We start from the raw sequence: 11,847 nt of genomic DNA on the forward strand, positions 1-11,847 counted from the left end.
AGCTGAAGAGCTGAGGGACAGCGCCCAGGCCCAGAGTTCAGGCCCCACGACCGGACCCCCCCAAAAAAAGAAGCTCAATTCTTAAATCTCAGCCTCCTGAGTAGCTAAGATTATAAGCAAGAGCCCACCAGGGCCCAGCTTCCCCCCTTCTTCTCCATATATTATGCCATTACAAGGGTTTGAACTTAGGGCATCATATTCTCACTGAACTTTCTTACTCACACTCTACCACTTGAGTTATGCCTCCAATCCAAAATTGCTTATTTAGATGCATCACTTAACTAACTTTAAAGAAGTACTAACTCAGATGGGGTTATTCCCTTCTGTATTAGGAGAAATGATTGATAGTGCTCAGATAACTTGAGAAGAAATTAGTTTTCAGTGGTTCTTAATCTTTGAAAGAATTAAGACTAAAGCCACAGGATGGTCTTTCTGGAAAAATGTATATTCACATGGTGACATTTATATCATCGGGCTCCCACTACAACATAATGGAGTCCTAAATACTGGTTCAGTATGAGCTCTGTATTCTCTTATTTAAACATGTTTCTATAAGACCCACTTCTAAGACAAGAAAACCAGCCTCAGATAAGGATGAAAAGCAGCACTCCTCAATAACTGTTTCCTTTTGTGTTTTCTTTTTCTTCCATTCAAGACCAGGACTCAAACTCAGTAAAAATGCTTTCACTTTGGCTGGTGCTCTACCAGCTGAGCCATGCCTCCAGCCCAATGGGTTTTTTGTGCCACTACTGGCACTTGCACTCAGGGCCTAGGTGCTACTGAGTTTCTTTTTGCTCAAGGTTTTTCGGTAGTTTTTTTGCTAAAGCTTTTTTGGTAGTTTATTGGAGATGAGTCTCATGGTCTTTTTTGCCTGGGCTGACTTAAAGCTGTTTTTCTCAGATTTTCAGCCTCCTGAGTAGCTAGGATTACAGGCATGGGCAAGTGAGTCCTGATTAGCTTTTCTACTCGATTGGCGCTCTACCACTTGAGCAACAGCCCCACTTCATGTTTTCATGGTTAATTAAAGATATGAATTATTTGGACTTTCCTGCCCAGGATGGCTTCAGATCATGATCCTCAGCCTCCTTAACAGCTTAGGATCACAGGTGTGAGCCATCTTCAGACGGATTTTGAGTTTATTATGAAAGCTTTTCTTGAACTTCTGTTTTTCATTTACATCCTAAGGTTTGGGGGCTATTGTTGGCAGCAACATTGAAACTCATTAACAGAAACTCCCCCAGGAAAAACAAATCTTGAGAAACAATTTTCAAAGACATCTGTATGTCTAACTTTCGAATTTTAAAAATGCGGATCCTCAAAAAATGAAATCTTGTAAAATACTAAATCTACAGTTAGGTGAACTTTAGGAAGAGGATTATCAAGTAGCTAGGATTATAAGCATGGGCCACCACATCCAGTTTAGAGAATCTTCTTGATGGCAAAGATGCAAAAATGCAAATGGACATGTGGTTAAATTGAAAACTAGAGAGCAATGTAACCTACTAAAATGAAACTTAAGGAATGGGATGGAAGAAGGCTGGGAAGGTGGCTCAGTGGTAGAGTGCTTGTCTTGCATGCATGAGGCCCTGGGTTCGATTCCTCAGCACCACATAAGCAGAAAAAGCCAGAAGTGGAGCTCTGGCTTAAGTGGGAGAGTCCTAGCTTTGATCTGAAGAGCTGAGGGACAGTGGCCAGGCCCCACAACCAACAAAAAAAAGAAATGTGGGGGGGAACCTTTCCATTTTGAATAAAGAACAGTGTTGCGCTGGGCATGGCAGGCCACACCTATTACTCTAACTCTCAGGAGGCCTGTAATATAGGGTAAGACTGTCTTTAAAAAATGTTGGTGGCTAGCCGGGCGCTGGGGGCTCACGCCTGTAATCCTAGCTACTCAGGAGGCTGAGATCTGAGGATCGTGGTTCAAAGCCAGCCCCCACAGGAAAGTCCGTGAAACTTTTTATCTCCAATAAACCACCAGAAAACCAGAAGTGGAGCTGTAATTCAAGTGGTAGAACGCTAGCCTTGAGCTGAAGAGCTGAGGGACAAGGCTCAGGCCCAGAGTTCAAGGCCCACTACCAACAAAAAAAAAAATGTTGGGGGCTGGGTGCCAGTGGCTCATTCTAGCTACTCAAGAGGCTGAGATCTGGAGGATTGTGGCTCAAGGCCAGCCCAGATAGAACATCTCCCATTCAACCACAAGAAGTATTGCTGCAAGTGGCTCAAGTGGTATAGGACAACAGTATGGTGGTCTAGATCTGTAATCCTAGCTACTCTGGAAGCAGAGTTAGGAGGATCATAGTTCAAGGCCAGCCCTAACCCCAAAACTTAAGACTATATCTAGAAAAGTCATGGAGCTTGAACTCAGGGCCTGGGCACTGTCCCTAAACTTCTTTTGTTCAAGGCTAGTGCTTTACCACCACTTAACAGCTTTTTCCGTTTATATGGTACTGAGCAATAGAACCCAGGGCTTGATGCATGCTAGGCAAGCATTCTACCATTTAGCCACATTCCCAGCCCAGTAGTTCTTCATAATTTATTAAACCTGTTTATCAGCAGATTAGTATGTGCATTTTAGCTCATGCTGAAATAAAACCAAGAGCTACTTAAAAACGGCAGCAAATACCCAATCACAGAATAACCAAAGTAACAGCTCACTTTCCTCATAATTGCCTTTTTGCACGACTGTATAATTAACTTGAGTTGTTTCAACTCCCTAATTATCAGAAACAAAGAACCAGAGTACCAAAGGAGTTCATTTGGGGTTTCTGAACAAAAAGGAAGTTACCCTTGAACCATATCCAAAGAAATATCTCTCTTCCCTAACCTCACAGTTGTCAAAACTACCATTTCATTAACCAATCCGCCAGATACTGGGATTTGAAGATCACATTCAAAGACAGCTTGAGCAGAAAAATTGTGAGACTCTTGTCTCCAATTAACCAAAAAGCTTGAAGTGTAGCTGTAGCTCAAATGGTAGCATGATAGCCTTGAGCACAAAAGTTTGAGGCTCAGAGTTTGTCAAGCCCCAGGACAGGGACAAAAAAAAAAAAATACAAACCACCACTTCACCAATTAGTTACCCCCATGACTAGTCCAGTATGTCTAGTCCAGTTCCCAGTATGTCTCTGGAGCTAATCATTCCTAATTTCCCATTCTCCACCTGACAGTGACTAGGTGTAAGTCCAGTTTAATTCCCTTCTCTGTGTGTGTGTGTGTGTGTGTGTGTGTGTGTGCGCGCTTCTGTGGTGCTGAAGAATCGAACCCAGGGCCTCATGCATGCCAGGCAAACATTCTACCACCTTCCCACCCTACCCCATTCTTATTGCTAATTAACCACCAAAAAGCCAGAAAGGGGCGGGGAGGGGTTGGAGATATGGCTCAGTAGAGTGCTAGCCAGTGAGCAAAAGCATCAGGTACCAAGTTCGCATCCTGGTCTCAGACAAAAAAAAAAAAAGCCAGAAGTTATGGCTCAAGTGATAGAGCACCAGCATTTTGCAAAAAAAAAAAAAAAAAAGCTAAGGGACAGTGCCCAGGCTCTGCGTTCAAGCCCCAATACCAGCATATACACATACACACAAATATATACTGTAGCTTAACCTTAGTTCAAGTTGTATTTGTATTATTACAGGTAGGACTTGGAGCATGGCTCAGTTGGTAGAGTGCTAGCCAATGAGCAAAAGCATCAGGCACCAAGTTCTCCTGGTCTGGAACTGAAAAACACACACACATATACACCAGATTGTAAACTCACTGTAGATGGGGACGGGACTTCTATTTATTGTTCTCTAGCACCTACTTATGTGAGTGCTTAATAAAAATTAAATAAGAAAGGGCTGGGAAGGTGGCTCAGTGGTAGAGCGCTTGCCTTGCATGCCTGAGGCCCTGGGTTCGATTCCTCAGCACCACATAAGCAAAAAGAAAAAAGCCGGAAGTGGCACTGTGGCTCAAGTGGTAGAGTGCTAGCCTTGAGCTGAAGAGCTGAGGGACAGCACCCAGGCCCAGAGTTCAGGCCCCACGACTGGACCCAAAAAAAAATAAAGCATTACATCTCTAAAAAAAAAAAAGAAAAAAAATTAAATAAGAAAATACTTCCTGAGTTGGGCACTGGTGGCTCATGCCTAGCTACTCAGAAGGCTGAGATCTGAGAATCACAGTTCAAAGCCAGCCCGAGCAGGATAGTCCATGCCATGAGACTTACCACCAATTAACCACCAAAAACCGAAGTGGAGTTGTAGCTCAAGTGGTAGAGCACAAAAAGAAGGGACAACACCCAAGCCCCACAACTGACAAGCATTGTTACCTCCTCTTTTGTTTCTCCACATCCCTTCCCTTCCCAACTCCTCCCCACAACCCCCTTTCAGGCTTTTTCAGAATGATTTTTGGAGATAACTTTTCTGAATTGCCTGGCTTCAAACCACAATCCTTAGATCTCAGCCTCCTGAGTAGCTAGGATTACAGGTGTGAGCTACCCATGCCCAGCTAGAACCTTTTTAAAAATGTAAATTAAGCCAGGTGCTGGTGGCTCACACCTATAATCCTACCTACTCAGGAGGCTAAGATCTGAGGATTATGGTTCAAAGCCAGCCTGGACAGGAAACTATGAGACTAATCTCCAACTACCACTAAAAATCTGAAAGTGGTGCTATGGCTCAAGTGGTACAATGCTATTAATGAGCAAAAATAGCTCAGGGACAGTATCCAGGCCAAGTTGGAGCCATACAAGGATCGTGCTCCACCCCCTCCAAAAAAAAGTAAACTACTGATCAACTTCTGTACCTTACAGCCTTAGGTTTTATTTAAAAGAAAAAGCCAAGCTGGGTGCTGGCTGCTCACACCCATAATCCTAGCTACTCGGGAGACTCAGGTCTGAGAATAGTGATTTAAAGCTACCATGGGCAGAAAAATTCCCGAAACTTATTTCCTGTCAACCATCAAGAAGCCAGACACAAGCCAGGCACTGGTAGTTCATGCCTGTAATCTTAGCTACTCAGTAGACTGAGATCTGAGGATCACAGTTCAAAGCCAGCCCGGGCTGGAAAGTCCGTGAGATTCATCTCCAATAAACCACCAGAAAACTCTTAAGTGGCGCTGTGACTCAAATAGTTGAATGCTTGCCTTGAGCTGAAATGCTCAGGGACAGTACCCAGGCCAAGTTCAAGCCCCACAATGGGCCAAAAAGAAAAATGAAAAAGAAAAAAATGGCTTATGGGGCTGGGAAGGTGGCTCAGTGGTAGAGCGCTTGCCTTGCATGCATGAGGCCCTGGGTTCGATTCCTCAGCACCACGTAAGCAGAAAAAGCTGGAAGTGGTGCTGTGGCTCAAGTGGTAGAGTGCTAACCTTGAGCTGAAGAGCTGAGGGGCAGCACCCAGGCCCAGAGTTCGGGCCCCAGAACCAACCAAAATTTTAAAAAATAATTTTTTAAAAAAAGAAAAAAATGGCTTAGTGGTAAGAATGTTTGCCTACCATGCATGAAGCCCTGGGTTCAATTCTTCATAAAGAGAAAAAGCTAGAAATGACACTGTGGCTTAAGTGGTAGAGCACTAGTCTGGAGCAAAAAAGAAGCTTAGGGACAGTGCCCAGGCCCTGAGTTCAAACCCCAGGACTGGCCAAAAAAAGTCAGACTGAGCTTTCGCTCAAATGGTAAGAGTGGCCATCCAAGCCCCCAGTACTGGCACAAAGATATTAACTGGATGCAGTGGCCCATGTGGGTAATCCTAGCTATTCCAGAGGCTGAGATCTGAGAATCACAGTTCAAAGCCAGCCCAGGAAACAAAGTCTACAACTCTCATCTCCAGCAAACCACCAAAAATCCAAAAGTGGAGCTATAGCTCAAGTGGTAGAGCACTACCCTTAAACAAAAAGCAGCTCAGAGACAGCATCCAGACCCTCAGCTCAAGCTCCAGGACTGCACAAGAATGGTAGAATGAGCCGGGCGCTGGTGGCTCACGCCTGTAATCCTAGCTACTCAAGAGGCTGAGATCTGAGGATCGTGGTTCAAAGTCAGCCCGGGCAGGAGAGACCATGAGACTCCTATCTCCAATAAACCACCAGAAAACCGGAAGTGGCACTGTAGCTCAAGTGGCAGAGCGCTCGCCTTGAGCTGAAGAGCTGAGGGACAGCGCCCAGGCCCAGAGTTCAAGTCCCACGACCGACAAAAAAAAAAGAAAAAGAATGGTAGAATGAATGACTAGAAGTGAAGTCTTAAGCCAAATCTAAGCCGAAATTCAATTTGTCCTAAAGAATTACACCAAGTTAATCCATAAATACATGATAAATAGGCCCAAATAATAAAATGCAAACTGCTTTCTTTCAAAGAAAGAAGTACACTTACTCAAGGGTTCATTAAAAGTTCCCTACCAAAGTTGGAGACTTAACTCAGTTGATAGAGTGCTAGCCAATGAGCTAAAGCAACAAGTACTGAACTCAAATCCCAGACTTAGACCTAAAAAAGAAAGTTCCCTGCATGTTCCAATGTGACAATGGAGACCTGAACCACACCACTTTCCAGAGCCATCAATTCACAGCCAGGAAATACCAAATCTTTATGCCAGTGGTTAAAAAGAAATCTTTATTTACAAAATTAAAAACATAAATAACATTTACAAGCATTTCAAATATCAGCTGATAATACTTGACATTTTTTAATCACTTCAAATTAAGTTTTCCATAAGCTTTTAAAATTGCAAGACAAGTCATTCGCTTCAGTGAGTCACCATTTTTCTACCACTCCAAAGAGTATTTGTCAAATTTGTCCATTCAGTAGCCATTTACTTTTGAAATGACTAGTTCTTAATAAAACAAAGTCCTGAGCTTCCTACCCCAGTGTGGGATATTAATGACTCCAAGAGATCTCTCAAAACCAAATGACTGTTTGCCTTTTACAAGTAACTAGCTTTTCTGGGCTCCCATTCCTGATGCATTCATTCATCCATCCCCCTATTTTCTCAGATTTGCTGGACTTTCAGAAAGGCAGGGAAAAGGGAGACGTGCTGGGAGAATGCCACTTACCTCTGACATCACATAACTGAAAAATTACAAGCTTAACACCCCAAAGTTTGAGCTTATTCATTTCCTTCAGGATCAAGCCCAGGCTATTTTATTGTTTGACAGCTTTAAATGACTTCAGATGATACATAAGCAACAGCAAATAGTGGCACCTTGGAGCTCAGATATTAAGATGCTTCATTCACCTTAATACCCATTCTGGAGTTGGCCACAAATGAAGGACAGACAGATTCAGTAGAACTGTCTTTATGCATCAGTATAGAAGCAATTCATTTCCATAAAGACAGACTACCGAAGTGTGAGAAAAAAAAACAAATGTCTTTGGGAAGTGACAGAAGAGGAAAGGCAAAGACTCAATTTCTGTAACTCGCTTCCTGAGAACATAGTTCTATGCCATTTTCCCTAGAAGCCCTCAGCTTAGCTGAGAATCAGAATCTTCATCAGAGATTAGCAACAAAGTTAAAAAAGAAAAAAGAATGACAACAAATAAGAGTTCTATACATTTTACTAGTTTGTTTCGGACTTGTCTTGGGTATATAAAAAGGTGTCAGTGAGCTGCGGATGCTGGTGGCAGGAGGCAACCAGAGAGAAGCGGCATGGGGTGAGGAATGAGGACGAACTATTTACAAATTCAGAGCAAGTTCCCCTCTTCTGGATCTAAAATAAAGACATCTTTGTCTTCAATAAAACAAAAGTCTTTCTGCTCAGTGCAGATGGTAGGTATAGTTTGCTCAAAAGAAGCGTTTCTCTTGGGGAAGGTAAGAGTCAGTACAGGAAGCACCATTCGGGGACAGGCCCACCCTTGCAGGGTAGCACTGCAGCCATCACTGCTGCATGTTGTTGATGATTGCCAGGATGCTCATCTTCTCCTGAGCAGAGTCCGAATCGTCGTTCTGCTTCTGGGCCACACCCGTGCCAAGACCATACAGCCGCCCACAGTACTTGGCATCATCAATACTGTCCTCAAAAAACAGCTGTGGGATAGGACAGACAATCAGGCCAGGAGTCACGGCATCTAAACACTGCCAAATCACACCTTCCCTCTGGAAAGCCCACCAACCAGAAGCTAACTCAGCAAAGAACAGCCTCCAAATCTTTCGGGTAGTCTTTTTACACTCCTTTCTCTAAACATAGGCTCTCCATGAATTCTTTCAATACCAGGATCTCTGTGCTGCAACTGTTTACAACAGCTGCCCCTGCTCCACAGGAAGGCAATGGTTAGAGCTGGACCTCTGGATCCAGCCCGACTTACTATGTAGCCCAAACAACGTCGCTTCCACAGGACCTGATGTGTAAAATGAGGTCATATAAACCAGGCTTGGAGGCCCAGTCACAACTTCAATGCCACCCTGAGATCAAGGCCAGACCTATTTCAAAAGCAGCAAAGTGGGGGGTGGGGGTATCTGGGTGATGATGATATGGTTGCTAGAGAAATGAGATAATAGGCATTATCCCCTTCCAGCTCCAGATCTCAACTTAGGTCTCATCAGGCAGGACAATATCTCCACATATTTTCAATGTACCCATTAACAAAACCACTAACCAGCCAGTTTCACTTTCTGGCGGTTTATTAGAGTCTCATAAACTTTACTGCCTGAGCTGGCTTTGAACCATGATTTTTAGATCTCAACCTCCTGAGTAGCTAGGATTATAGCCATAAACAATCTCGGGTATTCTGGCACAGTGAGAGAATGTTAAATAACTGATGGTAGTAGGTAACAATTGTGGTTTATGTCTAGGAATAACAAAGGGAAGTTGGCCTGGTGGCTCACACCTATAATCGTTGCTATATAGAAGGTTAAGATTTGAGGATCACAGTCTGAAGCCAGCCCAGGCAGGAAAGTCTGTGAGACTCTTACCTCCAATTAACCACCAGAAAACCAGATGTGGAACTGTGGTTCAAGGTGGTACAGCATAGAACTGTGGTTCAAAGTGGTAGAGTACTAGCCTTGAGCAAAACAGCTCAGGGACAGCACCCAAGCCCCAAGTTCAAGCCCTATGACTGGGGTGGGGGGAGGGGAATTAAAGGGGACACATACTAGTCCTTTCCTCTAATGAGATCTATATTCTGGGGCCCATTCCTCAAAGGTGTCATAAAATCATTTGAATTTTGCTTATTTCTTCAAATTTTAAGACAATAGGTATATAAAGAACTAAGGGCTGGGAATGTGGCTTAGTGGTAGAGTGCTTTCCTAGCATTGATGAAGCCCAGGGTTCAATTCCTCAGGACCATACACACAGAAAAAGCCAGAAGTGGTACTGTGGCTCAAGAGGTAGAGTGCTAGTCTTGAGCAAAAGAAGCTCAGGGACAGTATCCAGCCCCTGAGTTCAAGCCCCCGGACTGGCAAAAACAAAAAACAAACTAAAAGAGAAATTCAGTTCTCAAGAATGAGTTACAGTTAACATGGAATTTTAGTATGAAAATCAAAAGAGGTAGCTGCCGGTGGCTCACACCTATAACCCTAGCTACTCAGGAAGCTGAGATGTGAGGATCGTGATTAAAAGCCAGCGCTGGCAAGAAAGTATGATATTCTTATCTCCAGTGAACCACCAGAAAACCAAAGTGGCACTGTGGCACAAGTGGTAGAGTGCATGCCTTGAGCTAAAGAGCTGAAGGACAGCACCTAGGCCCAAAGTTCAAGCCCTACAATTGACAAAAAAAAATCAGAAGAAATACAAACGAAATTATTAGAGCAGATTATATACCAAGTATATAAACTAGACCTGAGTATGCTACAGAATACATATTTTGAAGCAACTCCACTTGCAAATGCCTCTTTTGACTCTCAAACTACAGATGATATGTCATCATCCCAGTCAGCTAACACAACTGCTTTCAAAGTGCCATCAACTTCCAACACACTATACATGTTTGACAAACCTCCACTAACAAAGGTCACCCATATTCTGCACAGGGAGTCTCTTCAAAAATCCCCCCCATGCGACAGAGCTTACCTCTTTCATCCTGAAGAATGCCATTCCAGTCAGCAGGGAGTCTGAACCTGCCTGGTGCTGCCTTCCAATCCTCTGCAAGTCCAACTGATCAGCAACCTCCTGAAGACCTCCCTGGAGATGGGTGGAAACAGACACTGCTACCACCCAACACTAATCTACTAGTCTCAACTAAATCCACTTGTGAGTTTACTTAACAGGGGGGGTGAGCTAATTTTAACAGGCCTCAAAACCCATCTTTTAAAAAGGTCTTCTCTCCTCTAAATAATGCATTATGCTACACGCTGCTTTTTACTTCCAACTGTGGTTGGAACTCAGGGACTTGTGCTCTTGCGTGGCTTTTTCACACAAAGCTTGTGCTCTCTACCACTTGGGCCATATCTTTCGGCTTTTTACAAGTGGACACAGGAGTCTCAGAGTTGTCTTCCAAGCTGACTTCAAACTGAGATTCTCAGATCTCAACTGAATAGCTAGGATTACTGATGCAAGCCAACGGCACCCATTTACCTCTTTTTTTCTTTTTTTTTGTAGGTCATGGGGCCTCAACTCTGGGCCTGGGTGCTGTCCCTCAGCTCTTCAGATCAAGGCTAGTGTGCTACCACTTGAGCCACAGCGCCACTTCAGGCTTTTTCTACTTAAGTGATGCTGAGGAATCAAACCCAGGGCCTCATGCATGCAAGGCAAGCACTCTACCACTGAGCCACCTTCCCAGCCCCTCTTTCTCTTCTATACTGTTATCTCTGCTAAAACTCAACCCTTTAAAATCAAAACTACTATAAAAATAGGCTGAAGTAATGATAAATGCCAATCCCAACCTAGCCAGCAAATCGCTGACACAGTTTATTACAGTGACCTTTCAAACTTTCTAGAACTAAGACTTTTTCACCTGCCTAGCAAGCATTTGGCCCTGAGTTTAAACCCCAGTAATGAAGGGGGAAAAAAAAAAAAAAAGCTGGGCACTGGTGGCTCACACCTGTAATCCTAGCTACTTAGAAGGCTGAGATCTGAGGATCATAGTTCAAAGCCAGCCCAGGCAGGAAAGTCCAAGAGACTCTTATCATCACTTAATCACCAGAAAACCAGAAGTAGTGCGGTGGCTCAAATGGTAGAGCACTTGCCTTGAGCCTTAAACTGAAGAGCTCAGGAAAAAAACCAAGCCCAGAGTTCAAGTCTGATGACTGACCAACAAAAAAGGATCCCCTCACCGGGTGCCAGTGGCTCACGCCTGTAATCCTAGCTACTCAGGAGGCTGAGATCTGAGGATTGCGGTTCAAAGCCAGCCCAGGCAACAAAGTCCGTGAGACTCTTATCTCCAATAAACCACTAGAAAACCGGAAGTGGTGCTGAGGCTCACGTGGTAGAGCGCTCGCCTTGAGCTGAAGAGCGCAGGGACAGCGCCCAAGCCCAGAGTTCAAGCCCCATGACCGACCAAAAAAAAAAAAGGATCCCCTCCCCATTGAGAATCTGGACAGTACAGAGCCCATCAAAGTGCACATACATCTCATACTAGTGAAACAGTTATTTCACTAGGTTCATGGGCCTCAAGTCAAGAATGCCTGCCTTAGAATGGGAGAGAAGTATGTGATCTCTGTGCCCAGATGACCATGCAGAGAATTCTGCACAAACACCTATGCTACTCAGCTCTGTAGTATCTCATAGAGCACAATGCAGGCACCTATTAGGCACTCAAGAATACAAGCTGACGGGGCTGGGAAGGTGGCTCAGTGGTAGAGCGCTTGCCTTGCATGCCTGAGGCTCTGGGTTCGATTCCTCAGCACCACATAAGCAAAAAGAAAAAAAGCCGGAAGTGGCGCTGTGGCTCAAGTGGTAGAGCGCTTGCCTTGAGCTGAAGAGCTGAGGGACAGCGCCCAGGCCCAGAGTTCAGGCCCC

At 44.2% G+C, this 11,847-nt stretch overlaps 2 protein-coding genes across 5 annotated transcripts in view; one reads left to right on the plus strand and one right to left on the minus strand.

The window, feature by feature from the left end:
- Nucleotides 1–4,376, plus strand: part of Gemin5 (gem (nuclear organelle) associated protein 5) — a 61,213-nt gene extending 56,837 nt beyond the window's left edge. The window contains 1 exon segment of the mRNA XM_013035824.1: nucleotides 4,362–4,376. Within this exon segment, the coding sequence (XP_012891278.1) occupies nucleotides 4,362–4,376 (15 nt within the window).
- Nucleotides 4,377–6,545: 2,169 nt separating this feature from the next.
- Nucleotides 6,546–11,847, minus strand: part of Cnot8 (CCR4-NOT transcription complex, subunit 8) — a 27,177-nt gene continuing 21,875 nt past the window's right edge. For all 4 annotated transcript variants that reach the window (XM_013035835.1, XM_013035834.1, XM_013035837.1 and 1 more), the window contains 2 exons: nucleotides 9,961–10,071; nucleotides 6,546–7,979 (listed from right to left, as the gene is read on the minus strand). In XM_013035835.1, coding sequence (XP_012891289.1) covers nucleotides 7,830–7,979; nucleotides 9,961–10,071 — 261 coding nt within the window. In that variant the 3' untranslated portion in view covers nucleotides 6,546–7,829. The remainder of the gene's footprint in view (nucleotides 7,980–9,960; nucleotides 10,072–11,847) is intronic.

Source organism: Dipodomys ordii, unplaced genomic scaffold, assembly GCF_000151885.1.
Source record: "Dipodomys ordii isolate 6190 unplaced genomic scaffold, Dord_2.0 Scaffold224, whole genome shotgun sequence".
Lineage (NCBI taxonomy): Eukaryota > Metazoa > Chordata > Mammalia > Rodentia > Heteromyidae > Dipodomys > Dipodomys ordii.